This window comes from Tribolium madens, unplaced genomic scaffold, assembly GCF_015345945.1.
Source record: "Tribolium madens isolate multiple individuals breed KSU strain unplaced genomic scaffold, Tmad_KSU_1.1 Scaffold_1;HRSCAF=32;Tcas5.2_LG8, whole genome shotgun sequence".
NCBI classification, from domain to species: domain Eukaryota; kingdom Metazoa; phylum Arthropoda; class Insecta; order Coleoptera; family Tenebrionidae; genus Tribolium; species Tribolium madens.
In genome coordinates this window covers 376566-403700 of record NW_025400984.1, presented here as the reverse complement: position 1 = coordinate 403700, position 27135 = coordinate 376566, and the positions used below count along the sequence as shown (strand labels likewise).

The 27135-nt window shown below is 31.9% G+C and overlaps 2 protein-coding genes across 2 annotated transcripts in view; one reads left to right on the top strand and one right to left on the bottom strand.

The window, feature by feature from the left end:
* LOC123016311 (guanylate cyclase 32E) overlaps nt 1-18574 on the top strand; it is a 65640-nt gene extending 47066 nt beyond the window's left edge. The window contains exons 5-19 of the mRNA XM_044416627.1: nt 7499-7648; nt 7711-7819; nt 7877-7961; nt 9498-9650; nt 9728-9889; nt 9940-10118; nt 11713-11818; nt 11889-12248; nt 12300-12612; nt 12662-12977; nt 13028-13220; nt 16109-16474; nt 18091-18199; nt 18251-18390; nt 18444-18574. Of these exons, the coding sequence (XP_044272562.1) occupies nt 7499-7648; nt 7711-7819; nt 7877-7961; nt 9498-9650; nt 9728-9889; nt 9940-10118; nt 11713-11818; nt 11889-12248; nt 12300-12612; nt 12662-12977; nt 13028-13220; nt 16109-16474; nt 18091-18199; nt 18251-18390; nt 18444-18563 (2861 nt within the window). The 3' untranslated portion in view covers nt 18564-18574. The remainder of the gene's footprint in view (nt 1-7498; nt 7649-7710; nt 7820-7876; nt 7962-9497; nt 9651-9727; nt 9890-9939; nt 10119-11712; nt 11819-11888; nt 12249-12299; nt 12613-12661; nt 12978-13027; nt 13221-16108; nt 16475-18090; nt 18200-18250; nt 18391-18443) is intronic.
* A 2042-nt stretch (nt 18575-20616) lies between these two features.
* LOC123003911 lies at nt 20617-22380 on the bottom strand. Its single transcript, XM_044396967.1, has 6 exons — nt 22146-22380; nt 21897-22093; nt 21683-21850; nt 21438-21635; nt 21120-21387; nt 20617-21066 (listed from the first exon to the last, which is right to left on the bottom strand). Exons 1-6 carry the CDS (start codon nt 22330-22332, stop codon nt 20720-20722), a joined length of 1365 nt encoding a protein of 454 aa, XP_044252902.1. The 5' UTR covers nt 22333-22380; the 3' UTR covers nt 20617-20719.
* Between the last annotated feature and the right edge of the window lie 4755 nt (nt 22381-27135).

The following is a 27135-nucleotide window of genomic DNA, read 5'->3' as shown; positions in this document are numbered from 1 at the left end:
ATTTCGTAAAAAATCATAACAAAAGTGACCTCAAGAAATGGGTTAGTGAAATTAGCACCCCCAATTAGAATTTTTAAATATAAATAATACAATAATTTTGCACAATTTTACACACTAGGTTTTGAATTTTGCACAGCGATGATAGGGATTCCATGATTGAAATTATATTAGGGGTGCTAACTTGACTTTGTAACTTTGTAAAATTTGTAGCAAAATAACAAATGTTGATTTTTTTCGGAAATAAGGAATGTAATAGGCCACTGTCGTAAATTTTGACAGAAGCCTCAAGCCTTCCATTTAACAGAGGAATCAACGCCTTCTAAAGTTCGGACCTCATTTACTAGAAGACTAGCAGATTGTGTAGAACATGATAGTGACTTATTTGAGCATTTTCTATAACTAGAACTTTCTCAAAATTTTTATACTGTTTCCTTTCAATTATCCTTTCCTGTTCTTTATAAAGATTATTAAAACTGTTTCCTTTGTGATTTACTCTTGTTTCTATTACAATTTCATTTTGTTGAAACATATTCTTTTCAGAATTGTATGAAAAAAAAACATCAACGTTTCTCATTTTGAAGAAATCTCACAAACCCTATATCGACAAAAAGCTCATAAAAATTGCCATGCAATGATGCAATAAAACATAGGGTGTGTTGTATTTGAAAAAGTCAGGTTATTGCCATTTGTAATTTGTCACTTTCAAAAAATCGTAGTAGGCGACATGGACTCAGAGTTCGACTGTATCTCAAAAGATGCGCTAAAATTTAAGGAATGGACTGGAACAAAATGGGTTACGTTATCTTGAATAGTTCATATTATGAATTTTACTGTGGATCTATGCACGGCGCTATTTTGACACATAAATTGTCATAAGTCAAAAACTATTGCAGATAATTCTAAGAAACTGGGTGCGTTAGGTATATCGACAATTTAGTGGCGAATTCAAAATGTAACAAAAATTACAATTACAATTACAAAATTACAATTATACAAATTAAATAAAAATATTTTTGAAATGTGCTTCATTATAGAACCTATCGTTTAAAAAAAATCAAGCTTATAACTTGGATAGAAAAAAGTTGTGAAGCTTGCACGTGCTCCTGGGAAAGGATTTTTGAAGCATGCAGAAATTTTACTGTTTACTTACACGTTTGACATTAAAACACAAACACGAGAGCAAGAAAGAACAGTTAATGACATTATTGACGATGACGAGCTTATACAAAAACACCTGACTATGAACAATTCTACGAAGAGAGACAGAGGTTTCAACTCAAATTCTGTTAAAAGCTGATTGTAAGGATAGTGTCTTGGAGGCCATCTGCCATCTTATAAAGATATTTACAAAACTTTTTCTGAATGTTTTTAATCATCTCACTATACAGAACTCGCGCCCCAGAGAAAACTGTCATATAAAGTGAGATACCAGGAACATGGAGAAAAAGTTAAAAAAATTTTATCTATAAAAATTTCGAAGTTATGAGAGTTTAAAGTTTGCACTTTGACTCTATTAATTTCTGTTGGAAAAATAATTTTCCAAGTTATTTTGCTATAGGCTATTAAAAGAGGAAACAAGGAAGCTGTATCATAAATTGTAACTCTGTTCAATGTTATTTGTGGCTTTTATTGGCAAAATTTTTGTACCTTTACTAAATAATTGTAAAAAAACTTATACAAGATTATCAGTATCATTTAATAGACATAAAAAATGTCAAATGTCAAAAAATAAATGTCAAAATTTTTTGAAAGAAAGAATTTTTTAAACATTTTTTTCATGTTCTTGGTATCTTACCTTACTTGAAAATTATCTCTGGGGCGCGAGTTCTGGCGCAGCCTGTATATATTATAAGACGAACACTGATGACTCCTTTACAAAAGCATGGTACAGTTTTTTAATACAAGAAATATTTTTGAATGTGTTTGTGTTACGAAGATAAAACCCATTATCAAAATCAATAATACATATTCCGACAGGAACTCGATTACAAATTTTGAAAAATTGGATAATCTTCTCTAGTTTGTTCATCGTTTAAAAAATTACAACGTTTTTAGTGAGTTAGTGATTAAAATAGATAAACTAGAATCATATTCGTGTCATCTCTTAATAGAAGAAATGATAATTGTTTCTGAAAAACTGCAGTTTATGACTATTAATAAAACAATGATTAGTTTGACAACTACTGTCATGGGTTCCCAAAAATTAAATAATTAAATGTATATTTTTTGTATCCAGTGTTTTGTGACTTTTGTATATTTGGGTGCGTACATTAGGCGCAAGCCTCGTAAAGTTGTGTGAAACACTCTGTATAACCCCCAAAGACTGTAAAGCATCTTTGTAAGTTATTTTCTAATACTGTGTAATTAAAATTGATTGTGGCATTTTTCCTAGTAAAGGTCATGAACTTGAATTTATCTATGTTAATCGTCAACTTATTCTCCAAGCACCAAGAAACTAAGAAATTTAGGTCATACTGTAATTTTTTGCAGTCATCCTCACTGTTAATGACTCTTGCCAATTTAATCAGCATAAATATACAAGTTGGAACTTAATAAATCTTTAACATTATTTATATACAATAAAAATAGTGTTGGGTCCAGGTTCCAACCTTGAACCACTCCACTATCAGCTACAAAAGGCTTTGATTGAAATCCATTGACTTCCACAACTTGTTTGCGACCCATAATAAGTGATAAAAATAATTTTGGCAATTTTTCAAGAAAACTATAAACGCCATAATCCATAATCCGCATTGATGCTGCAGGCGGTGGCAGCTTTCAATCTGTCAACTATGTCAACTGTCCCATGTTAAACTTTTGGGTCTAATATCTTTGTTATTTGCCAAAGGATTTTAAATTTAGATAACTTAAAAGGTGAAGACTCAATTAGTGTTAATATAATTTGCTGAAGATGAAAAATAATATATTGTTAAGCCCTAAAAAATAGACCTTTACACAAAAAATTAACTAAATCACTCGTCTCAATCATCAGAAATACATTAATTATACAGGCTGCGCCAGAACTCGCGCCCTAGAGAAAAATGTCAAGTGCCAGCGGCAATAGGTCGCCAAAACGTGAGCCGAAGAAGTATTGTTTGCTTGCATAGGAAAGTTATTAGACTCTTAAATTCACCAATCCCAGAAGCGCAACTCATCAAGGTGTAATTGAAAAATTATATCCGTTGCTAGGTTACAAAAATAGTACCAATAAATAGTACTTTCAATAAATAGCTGGTCTACTGTAATTTTCACATTTGTGAGTGACATAACCTGCTAGTTTCCAGTATTTTTCTCGAATTTTTCTCCCTGAAAAGGTTGTAGGTACACGAGTATAATGAGACAGAATCGTTAATTATTATCAACGATTATCAAAACTTATTTTGAAAACACGATTCCCAAACATTCTGGAAATTCCTGATGAACGGACTTCTCTAAAACTTCTTCACAGGTATTGTTCTTTCACTCTCGTATTTAGGCATTTTTGCCCAGTAGAGAAATTCTAACCTCAAAATTTCGCAAATTACAATTCATTATTGTTTTCTTCCACTCACATGAGCTTACTATAACCCCTTGGTTGCTTTTTCATTAAAAAAATCCAGAAGAATGTTGCGATGTTTGTATTGTTACGAAAAATTTGCATTTTTGATGCCGGAAATAACATTGATTTCAGTGACTACTTAAGAAAATCCAAATGTTTTAATTCCGAGGGCATTTCAGCAACGCTTTTCGGTGAATTTGTGGACTGGTCTTTTGAGGAATCATGTGGTTTGTCAATAATATCAACTAATTTCAACATAACGTGACTCCCTTTCTAAAAAGTACATTTTTCTATTAATTTTGCATTAAAGTAAATAAAAAAGCTTGCGTACTTCTTCATGTTTTTCTGGTCTCGCACTCCCACTTGCTTCTTTATTTCAAAAGGATAATGCATTAGTTTTCAAGCTCTAAAATTCATACGTCGACTTGTTAATTTGTATCAGAACGAAGAAAAAGTTGAGAGGGTACAATACCTGTGAAGAAGTTTTTAATATAAAAACAAACTTTTAAACAGTTAATTTGTTATTTTAGTAGTAATGGTTATAAGTACCTATAGAAACATGTTTTCAAATAATTCATGTACAGTCCGTTTTATTATTATACGTACATACATATTATATGCGTGTAGATCATTTAATAATTCGCAAGATGTACTTATGGCTACCTCTTTTCAACATTTGTTGGCAACAGCCTCGTTGCTCTGTGGTTACGTATTTGTGTAAGGTCGGTCACGCTATTTATCTCACTTTAGCAAATGCGATTAAAGTAAGGCAGGTCTAGTGACATACGTCAAATGTATCTTGGCGTCAAGTAGGTATTTGTAATGAGGAAAACTGTTTTAAGGCTAATATTTGTATTCAATATATCATAATAACAATCGTAATTTAAGTCTTATAAATATAAATCTAATGTCAGGAAGAAACTTTAATTTTTGACTTAAGTACCAAAATGTCAAATGTCAAAAACAGCGGAAGTCATGTCGCGTTTTTGCTTCACATTTCCCCCAGCAGCGAATAAAAAAAAATGGACTTTATGTAAAAAAGTATGTAAACATTGATTTTATAAGGAAAATAGTATAATATGTTATTAGGAGTGATAGTGATAAGTTTATGTGGCGAATCGGAATGTTTGTTTTGCCGAACGCAGTGCCATCCACTACATTGTGCATTATTTGAACTTTTTAAAAATGTTATTTTTTCCGTAGACGATAATAAGAAAAGAAGAAATTACGCCTTTTCAATTTGTGGATATGTTTAAGTTTTCTGGTGCTCTCTTGAAAAATTAAGGCTGTAAATCCATGCCATCATGCTAAGAATGACACTTATTTTAAACCTTATAGTTTTTATTCAATTCGTATGGTATGGCATCTCTTTTAGAAGTCTGGAATAAACAGTATGAATCAAGAAACCATTCTTTTAAAAGCCAGTGTTTGAGTGTAGGTATTTGTAAAAATTGAAGCGTTTGGTAAGAGTCCCAAATAATAGGTATGTACCCTAAATGCCTACTGGCCTTTATAAAAAGATTAAAGTAAGCATATTATTAAAATGGAAGGATTAATAAAGAAACGCGAGCAGCTAAGCTTTATCTCTAGAGTTAATTAAAAACTCAAATAAAAAGGAAAATACGGTCAAACACCTATTACGTACTATTTTATTTATTAAAGAGGTCATTTACGAAACTCTATAAGGCTTCATAACCATTAGCAATCAATTGTTAAAGTAACTCATCAAAACATGCATCCACTTGCAACCTATGGTAGAAAAATACTACACGAACTTTTCAGACGTCGGGTGATATTTACTTGATGCTGTAGTGATTTTCTTGTGGAAGAATATCCTACATAAAACGAAAATTTTGTTTCCCATTTGCAGCAAGTGTAATAAGTCTTACCACCATGGCAACATAGCCCGTATGTAGACGACATAAAGTCTATTTTTTATTTGCTGGTGGGGGACATAGATTAGAGAATGCAAGTGGAGATGAGTGGAGTGGGGGAAGTGTGAATCAAGAACACTTCAAGATAAATTCCTTTAGGAGCCGTTTACAGAAAGCGAAATGAAAATTTAGTTCACAATTATTAAACTAATTCGAATTAAGTCGCCTTTATTGTGCATTGCCAACGTCAAGTTAAATGGAAAAGTTAAATGAAACATTTAACAAACCATTTTGAAAAAAATTATACATTACTGATGACATTGACGAAAAAACAAATCATTATTAATTTAATAATTTTTTTAACTGTTTTCCAAAATAAAGTTATTTTATAAATCATTTAAAACATTATTGTTTTACATAAAATCAAGTTTAAAATAGAGAAAGCCTATTTCGTACAAAAATTATGTTACTTATTTTAATTTTGGAAAACAAAAACATGTAAAATGTATTACATTAATAATAATTTGTTTTTTGTCAATTTCATCTTATTAATCCACAATTTTGTTTAAGAAATAGTTTTTCCTTAAGATGCTTATTTAAAAAAACTAAACATTTTTATTTAATTTAAAAGAATTACAATTATCAAAAAATTAGTTTTGTATCAGAACTAAAATATTTCAAATAATTTAGCGGTTTTTTTCCTGGTTAAATAAATAATTTTGATTCGTTTTCAATTACAATTACAACACTAATAGAAAACTTAGGGCCGATTTACAGAACGTGTTAATACCAATTAAATTTTAATTCGCGATTAACTTAATTTTATCTTGAAAAAACAGTTAAAAAAATTATTATTAATGATTTGTTTTATATTTAATATATAATTTTTATATTTTATATTTTTCTTTAAGAAATGGTTTGTTAAATTTTTTATTTTTCATCTAATTAATTAGATGTTTGTCAATTCAAAATAAATGGCAACTTAATTCGAATTAGTTTAGTTCTGAATTAAATTTTCATTTCGCTTTCTGTAAACCGGGTCCTAAAGGAATTTATCTTAAAACTACGTCAAGTTTACAATGCGATACTTTACCACCCTGCCTGCTTGTGGTTAGAAGGGTCGGCATCCACAGCAGTGGCTGGTTTATTGCTTACGGCGTCATTTTCACTTTGTTCGACTGTACATACGTCACTAGCTCTGCGTTACTTTAATCGCATTTGTTAAAGTGAAATAACGTGACCGACCTTACGTAAATACGTATAGATTTGTCAACAAGAAATTACCACCTAGGATTTGACGTTTTAGGAAAATTACGTTTTTCATGTTGTTTGTAACTAGAATTTTCAGAAGTAATTTTGAATGCTTAGAGTTGGTTACCCCTTGTAGTTGACGGTTGACGTTTTCTGTCAACCTGCTGTCAACTATCAACTGAATTCCATACAAGCTGACAGGCGACTTAAGCTAAATTTTGACACTGGTTACGATATCTTTTGTTTGTTACTAAAAACCAACCTAATCAAATTTATGGCAACCTATTCACAAATATCCCAAAATCCTAGGGAGTAATTTCTTGTTGATACGATAATAGCGAGAGAGCAACGAGGCTATTTGTATTTACAAATGTTGAAAAGAGATATAAAAACGTTGTTGGAATGACCAATTGATCCACGCGCATATAATAAAAAATAGACAATATTTTTATTTTGTATAAACACTGCATTGTTTTTTTTTTGCAGAATTTTTGCTTAACCCGGAAAATTCTGTTCTATTATAACCAGTATCCTTGGCCTACATCTTTAACATCCATAATAATAGGGCACATCAAATTTTCTTACATCATTTTGTTTTTCCGCAGAAGGAAAAGTGTTTTCGAGAGTTTAAAAACGTTCAACCGTAAATGAATTATTAATTTTTGAAACGACACAATTTTTATCTCTCGGATTACCTTTTATGTGCATTTTTCATAATTGCAAACTTTTCATCAAGTTTTTCAATTACTTGTAGAACCACCTACGACTTTCACCCCGGACAAAATATCATTTTAAAAACTGAAGGAAATGTAATATCTTTTTCCTTTCTTTTTAGTCTATGTTTTCGTCGGTGAGCATATTGCCTTAATAGACTTCATCAAGTGTTTACAACGGCGTAAACTTCTGGACACGGGGGATTACGTGGTGATTTCCGTTGACGACGAAATATACGACCCCAACCGAAGAATCAAAATCATGCGAAGAGGTAAAGCTAATTTAAATTTGTGACTGCATTCTATTCATGTTTTACCACAAATTGTGCTGCAGATTATCTCGATCCCTTTCTGAATGAAACGTGGGGTAACGTCAGTGACGTAATGGGTTTTAGATCAGTACTCAAACTCACGCCGTCTCATCCAAGAAACCCAAAGTATAAGTAAGTTAAAAAACTGATAACTTTTTTAAATCTTTTACAAGCCTCCTTTTGTTTTAGGTATGTATGTGAAAAGATTAAAGCTTCTTCAGCCAAACCACCTTTTTGTGTTCCATACCACCATAAGATTTTTGATAGTATATCGGTAAGAAATTAATTTTTCATTACTGCTTTTTATGTTATGTTTCCCACGACCCTATACGAAAATAACTGTTTCGATACACCGAATTACCTACGAAAGTTGACGATATCAAACGAATCGATTATTCTCCTATCCACACGTGTGAAAATATGAAAATAACGTAAGAGGTTGTGCGATTGGCGGAAAGCCTTAGGCGCGTCTGGCAAATTGTGCTTGATTTGCTGTTTGTTGGCCATGTTGTTTTGACTTTCATTTTCTTCATTTTTTTAAATTGACGCAATGTTTTGTAAATAAGACCATCGATTATTTAAACCTAAATCGGCTTAATTAAGTAAGTACAATGCGATCAAAAAAATAAAATTAGAGTAGGCGGTGATTAACATCCTTCAGATGGCAACTTCAAATGTCAGCGGAAACTTTGACAAGTTCGTTTTATTCATTTTGAGTGAAATAATGTTCACTTTAGAGCAGAAATTTTTATTGTTGCAAGTTATTACAAAAATGCTGTACAAGACGAAAATAGTGAATGGTCATTTTCACTTACAATTTGTTGGAAAATTTCCAGCAAAAATTCACAGATTCTCCAGCCACCTACCAGCTCGTCAATCGAATTCATTAATGCGTGAATTTATTTATTTATTTAGTGCTGTCCCACTGCTGGACAGAACTACAGAAGCCCATTTGCCACACCGTAACTTGAAGCAAAGAATCTTTAACACCACCAGAATGATTTCTTTTGAGTTATACATTAAATGCCTCTGTCAAACTGGCGTACAAATTACATGTGTCAAAATAACGATAGGCAACTGTCTTTTTTTAACAGGACAATATATGTATGTTTGGATATAAATTTGAATAGAACATGTTTTTCTAAATACGTGTATGCACAAATATTTGATATTTTGCGTCGTTTTTTTTTAATAAATAAACATGCTGTGACTTGTAAAAATAAATAATAAAGAAAATTAATGAATAATAGTACTTTTTTTCATGATATAACAATGACATTTGGAGTTCTGTCATTTGTGAACGAAAGTCTCGTTTTCCTAACGTAATTACCTAAAAAAAAAAACATAAATCAAAATAAGTAAAAAAAGTATGTATTCAAAAAGTACTACACCGAGCAGCTTAATATTATTTTTTCGTGATACTTGATAGTTATTGGATTTTATTCGTACTGTCTTCATGCCTGTTATGGCAACGATAACAGCCTAGGCCGTTAAAAGCTATTAGCGGACGTTGGTACGCATGTTGTTATACAAAAAGTACACTACTTGCGTCAAGTTTGATATTATGATTTTCAATAATAATAATTTTACCAAAGTCTTTTAGTATAACGAAAAGTACTGAACGACACACGGCCAATATGTAAATCACAAACGCAATCTAATACATCTCAATGTCAACTAAATAGCCGTATATATTTACCACTGTTTACTTTTTGAAATATGAATTTTTTAAAGATTTTGTATACGACGTGTAAAAATGACAAAACTTGATAACCCAGGCAAGAAATAAGTAAAGTTGTTTATATTTTAGGTCCCTATCCAAGCAGCTTATTTATACGACGCCGTTATGATTTTTGCTCGAGCTTTGACTGAAGTCTTTCAAAACAACGAAGATCCACGGAATGGAACAGCAGTTCTCCGTCGAATAGTCAATAGATCTTATCATTCTATACAAGGATATGATGTACGATCGTTTACTCTTTCACTAGAATTAACACATTCTGGACCGAAATATAATCTAAAAAATGTTAAATTACTCAGGTTTTCATCGATGGGAATGGTGATGCAGAAGGAAACTTTACAGTAGTCGCCTTGCTTGACGACCAAGAAATGAATGGAACGCTGCGGATGAGCATGCAACCAGTGGGTTATTTTCAGTATAAGTCCAATGGAAGTAACGTACCATCAGCACTCCCCGTAAGGGTAAATTTGTTCAAAGAGATTCTTTCATGATAATTTTGGTTCTGTTGCAGGAATTCCGATACCTAGACGTCGATCGCCCGATCCAATGGGTAGGTGGAAAGCTGCCCAGGGCAGAACCTTTATGTGGTTTCAACGGTGAGAAATGTATCTATAAAATCGACTGGCGGTTCCTCGCAAGTGTGTCTTTAATGTCCCTCATTATTCTTATCGGAATACTTTTTTGTGTAAAGTAAGTATTAAATACATATTTTATTTTTGGTTTAATATTAATATGTATAGTCGGTGAATATAAAAAACTGGGACATCCAAAATTTGTTCATTGTGTATCAACCTTTTTAATTGGCATCTAAAAAAATTGGCACTTTAACTCTTTTATCGAAAGCAAACAATGCCTTCGAGATGGAGTACCTGAAATGTAACTTGATGTCTCTGACAATAGTTCGCCATAATTTTTATAACTTTATTTGATTTTTTGACTTCGTGCTTGTCCCAGTTTTTTATGTCCATCGATGGTACATTAAAATAAAGTAACAAAAAAACGAGATTATAGTCTCAAGAGTAAAGAAAATTCGATGCGGGGAAATAAAAATGAAATTCATAATTTAAACTTGACAGGTGGGCGCAGCGCCCACCCAGCGCATATAAAAATTGAAGAGGAGATAATGTCAAAGGTCAACAAGATAAACTCTAATCCATATTAAAGAAGATGCTAAATAAATTTTCAGTACAATTCAATACGTTCATAAGTGCTCTGGAATACAGTTGCCGTAATAAATGATGTAAGAATATGATTTAAAGCAATTTTGTATAAAAAATATTTTTCCACCAAAAACTTATTTGAACTATTAAGTAAATGTTACCTTGATTATTTCTGCGGCAAACTTGTAAAATTAAAAATACTCCTGTTTAATCTCGCATCTTGCAAATTCCAGTTCACAAATATGACTGACATTACATTCATCGAGAAAAATTAAAAAAAAACTAACTTGCTATCCAGTGAGAAAATACGAGAATGTAAACCCAAATGTATTCAATTTAAATTTTGCCAAATTTTAGGCAAAATTGGCTTTTTGATAGTTAAAATAATTCCAAATCACAGACGCTTTCCGGATTCAAGTCTAGATTTTACATAGAAAAGAGTTTTCAAAATAAGTGGGTCTTTAAGTCCAGACGCAACAATCTACGACAATCTACAACAATCTATCACAGACTATAAGGATTGCCAGTAATAATTCAATGTCAACAATAGATTCTTTTGTCACTATGCAGGGTGCGCCAGATCTCGCGTTTTAGAGACAAATTTCATTTAAGATATGATACCAGGAACATGAAAAAAATGTTTTCTATAATTATTAAATAAAGGTACAAAAATTTTGCTAATAAAAGCCACAAATAACATTAAACAAAGATATAATTTAGGATACAGCTTCCTTGTTTCCTCTCCTAATAGCTTGTAGGAAAAAACTTGGAAAAGTATTTTTGTCACAGAAATAAATACTTAAATAGAGTCAAAGTGCAAAATTTAAACTCTCATAACTTCGACATTTTTATAAATAAAGTTTTTTTTAACATTTTTTTCATGTTCCTGGTATCTTACCTTACCTTACCTTTTTCTCTGGGGCGCGAGTTTTGGCGCATCGTGTATTATTTTTTACAGTCACTTTAAATACTAAGTGACTCTCCACACTAGAATAAAATTTTTGTTACGTATGTAACATTTTTCTTATAACACCTTTACCTATTTTTTATTTTATTTGATTATCTAGTGATAAGTTGATAACTTTTTGCAAATTCCTTATAATATTTAATACTAAAAATTGCAGGCACTATCGTTATGAACATAAACTTGCTTGTCTCTTGTGGAAAATTGACATGAGAGACGTAACAATAATTCCTACAGAAACAACAGAATTGTCCAACAAAAGCATGGTTAGTCTAACAAATTTTAATATCTAAATCATTTCTTAAAATTATTTCTGAAATTATTATAATCATACAGATTCAAGTTTGCCGCCACAGTGTTTTCCAAGCTCCAAGCAGCAGTATTGCCGAATTGGCGGAATCCTCACCAAAAAGAGCTTACACTGATATTGGTTTATATAAGGGCAACATAGTTGCAATAAAATATTTGAAAAAAAGATCTGTCGACCTTACCAGATCTATAAGAAAAGAACTGAAACAAATTCGAGAAGTTAGACATGAAAATCTTATACCATTTATTGGTGCAAGCGTAGATCATGGGAATGTGGCAATTTTGACGGCTTATAGTGCAAGAGGTAGTCTTGAAGATGTTTTGGCAAATGAGGATCTTCATTTGGACAACATGTTTGTTTCTTCTTTGGTTACAGACATTCTTAAGGTAGCTACCTACTTTTTTCTCAAGAGAGTTTTAGAACTGCTGTTTTTTAAGGGCATGATTTATCTGCATGATAGCGACATAATATCGCATGGTAATTTAAGATCGAGCAACTGTTTAATTGACAGCAGATGGGTTTTGCAAATTACCGACTTTGGTTTACATGAATTTAAAGCATGTCCTGAAGGTGCAGAAACACAAAGTAAAAATTTGAAAAGGTCTCTATGGCGGGCACCAGAATTGTTAAGAGATCCTTCACCACCTCCTAGAGGTACACAAAAAGGCGACGTTTATTCTTTTGGAATCGTTTTGTACGAAATTATTGGACGGAGAGGACCTTGGGGTGATACAAATGTGGAACCATCAGGTAACTTTACTCATTTGGTCACCAAAGGTTTACATTTATTTGTTATTAGAAATTGTACGACAAGTTATTGAAGTTAAAGAAACACCATTCCGACCTCCTCTTGAAAATTTAGGAGCTGCAGATTATATTATCAAATGTATGAAAGCTTGCTGGCACGAAGAACCTGACCAAAGACCTGATATTAGATTTGTTAGAGTTAGACTTAAAGAGATGCAAGCTGGTCTTAAACCAAACATTTTTGATAACATGTTAGCTATTATGGAAAAATATGCTTACAATTTAGAGGGATTAGTACAGGAAAGAACTAACCAGTTAACTGAAGAAAAGAAGAAAACCGAAGCTTTACTTCATAGAATGCTACCTAAGTAACGTTTCAAGATGAAAGTGGTTTTAAATTAGTAGAAATATATTTTAGGTCTGTTGCAGAAGCTCTGAAAAGGGGTGATCGTGTTGAAGCGGAAAGTTTCGATTGTGTTACAATTTACTTCAGTGACATTGTTGGTTTTACCGAACTGTCTGCAGTTAGCACACCTCTACAAGTAATAGATTTGCTCAATGACCTTTACACGTGTTTCGACTCGATTATTTCTCATTACGATGTCTATAAAGTAAGTTAGATAATTTAAATTACAAATTTTCTATTTATTTTTCTGCTTCGCTTCATTTAATTTTTGTTTATTCAACTGTTTCTTAAAATTTGTCTTCTCTTGACCGTAGTAAAGATATTTGTTTTGTGCATTTTTGAAATTTCCTAAAATAAATAATGGAACAAAACTTCTGAAAAAGTAGATCCTACACGTTTTTGTGATTTACTGTATTAATTTACCAAAATTTTCTTTGGTTTTCGTTAAAGAACTAAATATAAACAAAAATTACACAAATTTAACAAAACACGTCGAAATGTTATAATGTGGAGGTTAATTTTAATATTTTTGCAACGATTCTCCAAATTGTATTAAAATAAAATTTTGCCAAAGCAAAATAACAAATTTAAATCTTGATTTTATAAAAGCTTTTATAAAAGCTTGATTCAATAAAATTAAATAAAACAAACTTAATTAAATTTCTACATACCAGGTGAATATGGAGGTAAGTTTTTTGCGTAAACTATTTATTTTTTGGAAAATAAATGAAAAATTAAATTTTTCAAAATTTTCTTTTGTTTTTGAGTTCTGCGATTTTTTTCTTTTTTTAAATGGCAACCCGTTATAAAACTATTTTTCTCATAAAGGTTATGATCTAAGGATTGCAACTATCTGCTTTATATTTATTTTTTTCAAAAAATTCTTTTATATAAAGTGCAATTTTGCCAAAAAAAATCGCAACTCAAAAATAAAACAAAATTTCGTTCTCTAAATACGATCACATTATTTATATTAGTTTAATTTATATTAATTATTATTTTCTGGAGATAAATGATTTAAAAAAAACGCTTGGTTCCATACTTTATAGTCACCCTGTATAAATAAATCCTGTTCTCACTAATTATACAAAACACACTAATTATATCACATACGCCTAAATAGTACACCTTTTGGAACATGATTCGGTAAATTTTTGAATCCGTTTAACAAGAAGCTAAAGTTTTGGTGAATAATAAAGTCAAAACGAACGCAACGAGACGAGACGGGCGGCTATGAATTGGGCACCGTATAACTGAACCCATGAATTCGGCACCAGACCTCGGATTAGACATTTTTCAAGCACTCGAACTGGGCAATGCACACTTTTCTTGAACAGAATTACAGCAAAACTTTATTCTAAAACATTTTTATTGGCATCTGATCGATTATAAATTCATCCACGACAGCAGAGATTGTTTTTCCCTGTGAGTTAGTTTTCTGTGAGCTTTTTTTGCGTGGGCGTTTTGACGGTTGGGCTTTTATTCATATGAGTTTTTTTCTGGGTGGGTTTTTTTTCATTGTGCGTATTTTTCTAAGTGGGCTTATTTCTTTGTGGGTTTTTTTCTGTGTAGGTTTTTTCTGTGTGGGGTTGTTTCCATGTGAGGTTTTTTCTCAGTGCGTTTTTTTCTATGTAGGCTTATTTCTGTGTGGGTTTTTTTCCGGGTAGGCATCTAACTTGTGGGCTTTTTTCTATGAGCTTTTTTCTTGTGCGCATTTTTCGCGTGGGCTTATTTCATGGATTCGTTCTAATATAACACCTACAAAAAGTTTCTTCGCTCTTTAACACTTTTGCAAAGGTAAATTTGCCACCATCCACAATTATATTTTTTTTACCACGTTCACTTGTTTCACTCATTACACTATTCATGATTATAAACCTCGATGTATGTACATTATACAGATAATTGTACAATAATGTAGAAAATTGTATAAACTCACATATTTTAATAATTCTGGTCAATTATTATGAGTAGGGATAGGTGTCATTTTGAATATAAGACAATTCAAATATTTCTAGGTAAGAATATGGAAAAACAGAGTCATTAGCACCCGAATGTTTATACGGATTAGAAAAGTAATTATCTAGTTAATCCTTTGCTTCGATAAATCGTAGTGCCGAATTCGTGTACGGCCGAGGACACTTAATCTGATTTTGTAATTATTTTGCACTAATCCAAGGCAGTTTTCTAATAAAGTTATTGGTAACAAGATAAAAATGAAGTCAGCTGCTACCAATTTTTTATTGATATTCTGATTTAGTGATTTTCACTTATAATATTCCAAGTGCATTGTTGATTGTTTCCGGAAAATTTTCCGAGTGGTTGTCAAAAACGTTATTAATTAGTTCGAGCGGAACGCGAAATTAATTACACGTTTTTGCCCGAATACCGAGTGGTATTCGGGTGAAAAATACATGACATCACGAGTTCAGTTGTAAGTCTTAGTTTTTGATGTTGATAATGTGTTAACAGACACGATTGAAGTACAGTAGACTCCCGATTATACGAAACAGTCGGGACCGGAGTCTGTAAAAATAAACCAACACACATATAGGGTGTGCCAGAACTCGCGCCCCAGAGAAAAATTTCAAGTAAGATAAGATACCAGGAACATGAAAAAAATGTTTAAAAAATTCTATCTGTCAAAAAATTTTGACAATTATTTTTTGACATTTGACATTTTTTATGTCTATTTAATGATACTGAAGATCCTGTACAAAAATTTTGACAATAAAAGCCACAAATGACATTGAACAGAGTTACAATTTAGGATACAGCTTCCTTGTTTCCTCTTTTAATAGCCTATAGCAAAAAGAACTTGGAAAATTATTTTTCTAACAGAAGAAAATAGAGTTAAAGTGTAAACTTTAAACCCTCATAACTTCGAAATTTTTATAGATAAATTTTTTTTAACATTTTTTCCATGTTCCTGGTATCTTACCTTATGACATTTTTCTCTGGGCCGCGAGTTCTGACGCACCCTGTATATTTTTTTTATCTTTGCAAAGACGTTTTTGTAAAATTGTGTAATAAATGGCAGCAACTGTTAAATCTTTTTGACAAGTCATAGATAATTTCACAGATTTATTTCAGGTGGAAACAATCGGGGATGCCTACATGGTGGTCAGCGGTTTGCCCATAAGAAATGGGGATCGCCATGCGGGAGAAATAGCGTCAATGGCCCTACATTTGCTCAGCAATATACGAAAATTCGAAATTAAGCACAGACGAGGCGAAGTTCTCCAACTAAGAATTGGTATTCACTCAGGACACTGTGTTGCTGGAGTCGTTGGATTAAAAATGCCCAGATATTGTCTATTCGGAGACACTGTAAACACAGCTTCACGTATGGAGAGTTCTGGCGAAGCTTTCAAAATTCATATATCGCATGCTACTTATAACCTCTTGCAAAATCTGGGTGGGTATAGATGCGAAGAAAGAGGCGTTATACCAATTAAGGTATAGTATTTGCAAATATACAGGGTGCGCCAAAACTGGCGCCCCAGAGAAAAATGTCAAGTGCGGGCGGCAATGGTCGCCATAAAGTGCAGCTGAAGAAGTAACTTTTGTTAGCATAAGAAAGTTATTAGGGCACTCAGGGTGGGATTGAAAAATTATATCTGTTGCTGGGTTACAAAAATAATACCAATTTGCCTAGAATCTTCAATAAATAGTTGGTCTACTGTAATTTTCACATCTGTCATATGTTGATATAACACGCTATTTTTGAATATTTTTCTCCTCGAAGAGGTTGTACACGAGTGTAATGGTTTGAATTTGTGTTAGACGTCAATTGTGTGGTTTTAGTTAATAAGTTTTAACCATGTAATTAGCCGCTGATTATTTGGAGATAATAACCTTTTTTGGTTTAAGTGTTGGCGTAACGCCAGGGAGGCAGCTAGGATATTTTCCGAACGTCTTCCTGACAGAAATCGCCCGTGCTATTATAAGGTCACATTGAGGGCCATTGCCATGGTGCCAGAGCGGTCAAGTCCTACCAGACCGAAAAGAAATTAGAGGTGTTCCCAAAACGGCGCGCATAGTTGAAAATGAAGAAGCTTTTCTTGATTTTTTAAGGTGGCACGAAGTAGATGCATCAGAGAAGTTGTAGTCATTGTAACTGACATACTCGTATTAGGGCAGAGGAAATTTCAAATGCTTTGTTTCCGGGGGCATTTCATCAATGATTCCCAGTAAATTTGTGGACTGACTGAGAAAATTCTAAATGCTTTTTTTCCGGGAGCATTTTAGCAATGATTTTCAGTAAATTTGTGGACTGTTGAGGAATATCAACTAATTTCAATATCAATATTGCAATACTCTTGTGGATTGTTTAATGAAAAAGGAAGCAAGGGGTCTTAGTGCAATGTATGTTTTTAGGTTACACTACCGAACAAAAATAAATACCTTGGTAAATTTACAATTATGACAGTAAAATTTATCCTAACCTGTTTTGTTCAAGCACAAATTCTTATAAAAAGTACATTTTTCTGTTACTTTTGCAATAAAGTAAAGAAACTGGCGTACGTTTTTGTCTGTCTGGTTAATCTAACTCGCTTCTAGCATTAGTTTTCGGCTTGTTGTCTGTGTCATATAACTCATATCGAAAAAAAAGTTAAGTATAAACAATGCTTCTGAAGAAAACATCTAAAAGTATTAAAATAGTTGTTGGTTCATAGCAATGGAAATCGAGTTTTCAAAAATTTTCAACGATTTCGTCTCATTATACTTGTGCAGAGCATCCTCAGCGAGAAAAATATTCGAAAATAGCGTGTTATGTCAAAAATATGACAGACAATTACAGTAATCCAGCTATTTTTTGAAACTTTTAGGCAAATTGATATTATTTTTGTAACCTAGCAACGGATATAATTTTCCAATCACACCCTGAGGTGCCCTTCTGGAATTGGTGGAATTAAGAGTCTCTCAACTTTCTTATGCAAGCAAAAGTTACTTCTTCGGCTGCACTTTTTGGCGACCCATTGCTGCCGGCATTTGACATTTTTCTCTGGGGCGCGAGTTCTGGCGCATCCTGTATGTATATAAATTTATTCAATATCAAGCATTTTTTCTAGGGAAAAGGCGAAATGCGCACTTATTGGTTAGTTGGTGAAGATCCTGCTCAGAGATTGGCCAGAATTCGAGAAGAAATTGTCGGCTCGTCGCTTTTCAACAGCTCAGACAGTGTAATACGAGGTATTTAATGAAAATGAAATTATCGTTTTTCTGTTCAAGGATTGAGTGAAACTCCTGATTTACTAAGACGTCCTGGTGCCAATTTCCTAATTGATGGAGAGCAATTTCCTCCACCGTCTTGTCCTTTATTGCAGTTGCATCAAAGAGCAAGAATGGCGTATTCCATGCACTATAGTCAGGTTCAGCAATTCTAAATGATAAACTGATTCATTAGTGACAATTACACTTGCAGGAGAATTTAACAGCCGGTAATTTGGAAAGGCATCTGTTTCAATCACAGTGTTGCAGCAGTCGAAATCCGAGGTCAGCGCCGGCTATTACATTTACAGATTTCAATTATCGTTATATGTGATCGGTCCATACATATGTACAATAAGTGTTATATGTCAATTATTGTTAAAAAAATGTTATTATTTTATTTATATTAATAAATGTTGAAAACAATTTTTAGAGATTATTTCTATGCCACACGATTATTTATTAGATTTTATTACAATAGTGGTTATAGTCCGGTCAAATTAGTCATAAAAATAATGGTCAAATAACGAAAATTTCGACAGAGCTAAATTTTGGTGGAGACCTTGGGTACACCATTGGAAATAAAGTGTCAAAAGTCCTCATCGATCCCATGTGTGCTAAAAAAGTTATTCGGGGTCAAAGGTCAAACTTTGAGGTTTTTTAGTTTTTTTTCGAAAACCGTAAGTTTTATCAAAAAAGTAGCTCAGACAAAAATTATAGATCTTAAAATTATCTACAAAAATGGTCTTTATACTTCTAAGAATCACCATTTCTGAGATATCGCGATTCTAAAAGTTGAAGAAGTAACGTTCTACATCATATGCACATACAGAGTGCGCCAGAACTCGCGCCTCAAAGACAAATGCCATGTAGGGTACGGTACCAGGAATATAGAAAAAATTTAAAAAAATTCTATCTATAAAATTTTCAAAGTTATGAGAGTTTAAATTTTGCCCTTTGACTCTATTTATTTCTGTTGGAAAAATAATTTTCCAAGTTTTTTTGCTACAGACTATTAGAAGTGGAAACAAGGAAGCTGTATCCTAAACTATAACTCTGTTTGATGTTTCTTATGGTTTTTATTGACAAAATTTTTGTACATTTACTAAATAATTATAAAAAGAAACATATACAAAGTCATCAGTATTATTAAATAGACATAAAAAATGTCAAATGTCAAAAAATAAATGGCAAAATTTTTTGACAGATAGAATTTTTTAAACATTTTTTCAGTACTCTGAAATTACTCCCTTTCAAGGAAGTGCGCAATTTTTTGAATACCTATATGTATTACCAAATAAATTCTTTTTAATTCTAATGTAATCGAGATATTTATAAGTTTAATGAAGTAGAAGAAAAATTTCAAGTAAGATAAGATACCAAGAACATGGAAAAAATGTTTAAAAAATTCTATCTGTCAAAAAATTTTGACATTTATTTTTTGACACATTTTTTTATGTTTATTTAATAATACTGATGATTTTGTATATGTTTTTTTTACAATTATTCAGTAAAGGTACAAAACTTTTACCAATAAAAGCCACAAATAACATTAAACAGAGTTACAGTTTAGGATAAAGCTTCCTTGTATCCGCTTCTAATAGCCTATAGCAAAAAAACTTGGAAAAAAAGGACCATTTTTGTAGACAATTTTAAAATCTATAATTTTTGTCTGGGCTACTTTGTTGATAAAACTTTCAGTTTTCGAAAATAATCTAAAAAACGTCAAATTTTGACCTTTGCCCCGAATAACTTTTTTAGCACACATGGGATCGATGGGGACTTTTGACACTAATGGTGTACCCAAGATCTTGACCAAAATTTAGCTCTGTCGGAATTTTAGTTATTTGAAATGTCTATTTTGACCAGACTATTATAACAGAATAACTTTTCTTTATAATAAGTCCTGTAGATACGTCAACTCTTTGCTACACAAATATCGGGAAATCAAGATAATTTGTAATCGAGTCATTTTTGGATCCAAAAACGTATAGTATATTTCAATGAAATTGGCATAATGGTTGGCTATGGAATTTCATATTTAAGTTTGTGAGTACATAACTCACAATTGACAGGACTTAATCATAACCTCACTAAGCTGTATACAGCTGGTCCATATATCGCAGTTTTAGGGTGGTACAGGTCTTTTAAGAAAATTTTGCATTGACAATTGTTTATTAAATGAAATAGACTTTACGTTTTCGGATCCAAGGATGACTCGAATACAAATTATCTTTATCTCTCGATAATTACAATTGAGGAGGTTTACACATAGGCAATAAATTTTGTTACTTTTTTTTTTCGAAATGAATTTGAGGCAAATCTATCTGGTTTTTAGCAAATAATATTGTCATTGCAGTTATTTTGAGATTTAGAGAACAATTCGATTTCTTAAAAATGATATGTTTTAATTATTCAACCTGTATACAGGGTATGCTAAAAGTGATATAAAATTACCAAAAAACGGCGATATTTTCTAAATACTAAAAATTAATACTGTCGTGTGGATATTCTCTTTTGATAGTTGTATGTAGTAGGTAATCTAGGGTAATGAGCACCAGGAAAACTGAATTGGATACAAAGATTAAACATTCCATTGGATGATTTTTCTTCATCTCTAATCATTTCTTCATTTTCAATAATGTATTTGTAAGGGGCATAAGCTAACGGACAATCAATTCGGATGTCGATATCTAAACCCAAGTGGGGAATGAGAAAAAAATCGTCTTGTTGGTTTACGTCATCGGGATTTGGCATAACTTCTTCATTGTGTAGTTCATCTTCAACATCTTCATCCTGCTGGTCTTCTTGTAAATGAAATTTTTGTAAATATGCAGCTACAACCAGATGTCATACAGTATGGTTTAGTAAATAATTTTGGTATAAATACCGTCGTTCATGGCGCCATAACAGAAGAAAGTATCATGCACGTCACCATAACCAGTGTAAACAACTACACTTGGTTTCTTAATTATGGGATTAGCTCTCACTAACGTTTCTCTTTCGTAGTGGTGCTGTTGCATAAACATTTCAGTATGTGCTAAAATAATTCTTCTAATTCTCATATGCATCATACGCTGTTTCTGTTTTAAAGACATATCTTTGTCTGGTGGTATTCCAAATGCCACAAACCAAGCATTTTGAAGGTAGTAGCAATACTGAATTAAATACAGGCTAGAAATAAGAGCAACAAAAGAATTTTATATACCTTCGCAGAAAAAGTATTGCCACTTATTCGTTCAAAAATAACATTTTTTGAGGCATAAGAAGCGCTGTCTAGAAGGTCGACAATTTTACAACCACTAACACTTAAGGCATTTTTAATGGGTTCTTCGCTCACTTTGTCAAAGTGGATACAAAAGTTTTTTGTCAAATGAATAATATGTTTCACGTCTTCTGGTAAAGCCTTGAATAATACTTAAGGAACTACATTTGAGTAATGTAATTATATACATAGTCTTTCACGACTGCAGGCCCATAAATTTGATACGGTTTTGTTGTAAATTTGTAAAGAAAATGTTCAAAAAGATCTAAAATTAAACCACCATACATGCAGCTTTTCGGAGTTCGATAAAATTCGTTATAGACGTAACGCCATATGGTGGCCATTATCACAGTTTGCTGAAACAGTATTATTAAGATTTAGACACAAATTATTTAGACTTACTTGAAAATTAATTATGTCCAATAAATTCAGTAATCGACACAAACATTTAATTTCCATATCGTCTTGAGTCGCCTCAATCGCCTTAAAAGTTGTAGCTGTTAAATGTTGTAATTTCTTCGATAAGCTTTTGAAAGTTTTGTTTAATAAATCTTCAGCAGCTAACTTGAACTTGCGATTTACTTTTCTCACTTTCTCACCTAGAAAATAAATTGTGAGAATAAAGTTTAAGCAACTTATGAAATAACTAACTGAGTTCTTGATATGTTATGAACTTAAAGACGTTCTGGAGAATTTCTAACGGCATCAACATTATTGGATTTTTTCGTTTGAATTGATTTTTATTAGAATAGGAACAAGTGGCCTCTTCACCATCATCAACTTTTCGTTTTTTCGATCTTAGATAATAGGCAGAATCAAGGTCTTCGTGATCGTCCATTAGCTTATAGTTTCTACTTGATTGGGAATTTTTTTTCTGTCAGATCAAAAATTGATATAAACTGTCTAGATTAAGCTAACACTTTTCAATAGTTTAAATTTTTTTTCACGTCCGTCAAAAAAAGGTTAAGATTTTTCATTAATTTTTGTTTATAAAAAATACTTTCGTTTCACCGCACTGGAAGCGTGAAAAAAAATGCCACAGCATTTCATTTTTCCACGCATTTGAATAAAAAAAGTGTCGTAGCATATTAATTTTTAATCCAAATTATTTACACAAAACATAGAAAGCAAAACACAGAAAGCCTTTGCTATGCTATGACACTTTGCAATTTAGTTCTTACTTGAATTTTTTGTGTTAGTTAATTGAATATTTAATATTAATTGATATTTCAGAGTTTTCTGAGTTTGTAGAGACCGGTGATGTGATGGACGGAATGGCTCATGCATTATTGTTTTTTCTAATACCAAAATAATCCTGTGTTTTATAATCTCGAAGAAATAACCAAATTATACAATGCACTATATAAATCATCAACGGTACGCTCAAAATTCATAACTACTGATTTTTCACCGCCGTGTGGAGATAATTTAGCGATATTTTAGCGATATGAAACAAGTACGTTTTTATGAAAAAATAATTGGGCTTTCAATTTTTGATATCAGAAACAAAGGTTAATAAGCTGAAAAAAATGTATGACCCAAAAACTGGAAGAGCCCCATTATCACCGGAAATGTATAGATTTTACAAGACTTCCGTTTAAACTATGTCAAAAAATGTCTTTTGTCCCTTAACATGCAAAGTTTCATAATATTCGAATAAATAATAACAAAAATATTTCCAGAAAACCATTTTTTCTATTTCGGTGTTAGAATAAGTCTATTCCAGCACCCAAATGACGTCATTTGCGTGCTGGAATAAGTCGTTCGCGGTAATTTAATTTTAGTGACGGACTTTCTTTACAATTCATTTTCAAATGTGAAAATAAGAATAATTTTTATTTTTTACAGCCGCCTAATATTATTCCACACATAAATGTCGCCAGCCGTCGCAAAATTCTCTAGAAAAAAAATTTTTAATTTTCGTTTTTTAATTTATAAAATGATATAAAGCGGCGAAATAGAAAAAATAGTAGAAAGCACTTGTTGCAGAAGGTTCTTCAAGCACTCATTTGTTTCTCAACTCGCCGCTTCGCGGCTCGTTTCGGAATTTCAAATTTGTGCTTGAAGAGATACCTTCTGCAACTTGTACTTTAATATACTATTTTCAAACCGATTTTTGGAATGCTGTAATATTTCTATTTTTGAATAAGTACATACCTACTGTGCTCTATTCTCATTTGTAGAGGAATATTTGTGATTAAAATTATGCCACACATTTTTTAATCACCCGATATACCTACTAGCTTTTCTCGTGTTTGAGGAAAAATGCTACGAAATTCTACATCAACAAATCATATACAAGGCTGTTCCGGCTAAACCCTCATATTAGAAGTATTGGGAGTTCTAACTAATGATATCTAACTAAAATTTTGTTTTTAGCGGTTTGGTCGTGCTCAATGAAAATATTTTTAAAATGGCTGCACTTCTGGGTACACCGAAAGTGGGTATCAACTTCGTTCTTGAAAGAGTTTTCATCGGCCTTCCCTACATTTAAGTTTAACCGTTTTAGATTTTTTAAAATTTTTTGAATTTGCACCTTCCTCTTTAAAAATCTATAACTCTACCATTTTTTATTATATTGAAATTGTGTTTAAGCATTTGAAAGAAAAAGGTTAATTTTTTTTTAGTGTATTCATGATTGCAAAAATAATTAATAAACCCGCAAAATTGAAGGTTACGTTTGGGAAACTTCAAATTAACAAACCGACTATTTTTTTTTATTTTGTACTCAATGTTAAAGAGTGTTTTCATCAAGTAATTTCAGTAGATAAAGTAGTCTTTTATCTTCTAGTAAAATAAAGTAATTTTTACCTACTGTTTATATTTTATCAACTAATTTCAGTAGATAAAGTGGTCTTTTATCGTCTAGTGAAATAAAGTAATTTTTATTTACTGTTTATACTCAAGAAATTCTGGTAGGTGAGTGAAGAACGAAAATAAAACAAAATATTATACACGACGATAAAGATTGTTTGTCTACCCGTGAAAAAAGTCCATTCGTGACTTCGTCACACGTAAACTTAACCTTTTCACTCGTAGATTTGTTTATCATCTTGTATAATAAATAACTATCTACTTAAATGGATTGTAACGGGTATTTTTTTGAATTTGGTTCGAACCATCGTATTGAAAGTTATTAATCTGACATTTGACACCTCGCTGGGCATATTAAAAATTGTGGTTTGTTCACAACTCACTCATATCACCGCCAACTATGACGCGAAATTCAAATAAACACCTGTTATTACTAACATTCCGTATGCCTATGTTTAATACACTGACCGGAATAATTATCGCATCACTTAAATTTTAAGAATTAAAATGGCTAAATGGTTCTGAGAATAGTACTAAAATTGATGATATACAAGGTGATTCACGAGGAATAATAAGCCTCACCAAATTCTCGATGCAACCACCATTACTTTTCGCAAGTTGCTTTGCGACCAATGTAATGTTGGTTGCATCGAGAATTTGGTCAGGCTCATTATTCCTCATGAATAACCCTGTAGAATAGTAGAATTATCAAGTAACTCAGTCGACTATAGATTTTTCAAAAACAATTGGTGTAGATTCGTTGTTTACTGAATAAATGTCAAATTATCAAAATTACCGCTAATTTCAGAGAGACAACAATAAAAAACTGAGCTTCTTTCCAGGCTCGAGGAGGCAATACTAGGTATTAATGGTTGCCTCCGAATGTGAGACAAGCTTATCTAAGCTAAAGAACTGATTCGCACGGAATTCGCTTTTTTGTTTCTTTTGACAATAATTAAATTGTAGTTTAATTGTTGAAGTTTAATTCGTAATTTTAGTTTAACTTAACGTTAATTAGTTAATTAATTAATTTTTGATGCATTTATTTTTTAAGCGTTATTTCAATAAAAAATCACTTTTCCATGTGATGCGATAATTTTGCCGGTGAGTGTAGTTTTCAGCTTAACTTGTTTTGGTATTGCGAGAAAATCGTTAGCCACGGTTAGCCATAGCTAGAGTTCCTATATTTGAAGAGTTGGGACACTGAACGTCAAACCGGGCCAATTTTGTATTATGTGGGTAAGGTATACGGTGCGCCAGAATTCGCGCCCCAGAGAATGTCATGTAAGGTAAGATACCAGGAACATGAAAAAAATGTTAAAAAAATTCTATCTATAAAAATTTCGGAGTTTAAATTTTGCACTTTGACTTTATTTATTTCTGTTGGAAGAATAATTTTCGAAATTTTTTTGCTTCAGGCTATTAGAAGAGGAAACAAGGAAGCTAAATTGTAACTCTGTTTAACATTATCTGTGACTTTTACTGTCAAAATTTTTGTTCTTTTATTAAGTAATTATAAAAAAAACATATAGGTACAAGATTATCATTAGCAATACCACGAGTGCATTCCATGTTACCGATAATTTTGCTTAGGTTAATCTTGAATGCGTGTTAGGTATGAAAACTGCACGAGTGCGGTTTTCTTCTTAACACGCATGAAAGATTAATATTAAGCGAAATTATCTGAGGACATGGAATGCCCGAGATGTATTTTGAAGATTATTGCACCAGAAAATGATAGAATTGTTCATTCAGAAAGTTAGCTGGTTTTCGTTGTCTTGGTAACGATGAGTAAACAATTTGCGTTTCAACGAAAAAAATTGACAAAATGAGTGCGCTAGACACCATATTAGTTACTGCATTATTACCGTTGAAGATAGAAGTATCGTCTCTCGGATTTTTTTCTTGAAAATTTTATTCTCTACAACTTTCTTTCTTACATTTTTCTTGTACTTTAACCGTATTCGCAGAATTTAGAAAAATATGAGACGGGACGCAAATTGGTAAATGTTTGAAATTTTTTTAAATATAGTTTTCAATAAAATTTTTGCATTACCTTTATCTCTTACTATTGTGAATTTAATGCTCTATCTGGCTATAGTTTTTAGGTTTGAGTTCTACTCACTGTTATGTAAATACAGGATTATTCACGAGAGGGTTATTTCTGAATCTTCTTTACTGCAACCCATTATACATATTGCAACAATTTCTTGATTTCAAATTTTGAAAATAATTATAACTAAATCCACGATAGCTGTTATTAGTCTTGTCTCTTTGATATTAAAGCAAAAAAATCATCTCTCAAACCGTGCGACATGTTTTGTTATCGTTTACCAACCGACTAGGCGAATGTTTAGAAGCCGATGGTAGACACTTCAAACACCTTTTACATTAACTTAACTTGTTAATTTATTTGTTGAATTTTGATAAAATATATGTTATCTGTCAATCTTACATTTCTAGCAAATCTATCCAACTTACTTTGATTTCTAACATAAAAGATAAAGATAAGTTTTTTTTTTAATGGAAATGCCAAACAGTCTTAACGTTGGCATCACTAGTAAATTCATTCATGGTAATTTTCGTCGTCTGCGTTGATTGACAGTAATAAAAGTCTGGGCAATGCCAAAAAATGGCCGTTGGGGGAGCGACGAGTCTGCAGTCTAATGGAATCTGTATATTTTGGCTTGAAACCTTGATAAATTTTTGTATACAAAAATTTGCTTTTGTGTTTTATGGGTTGTATAATAATTTTTTGTTGATTGTAATTTTTTCAAAGGACTAGACCAAAAACATCAAAAATTAAAACATTTTATACGCAAATATA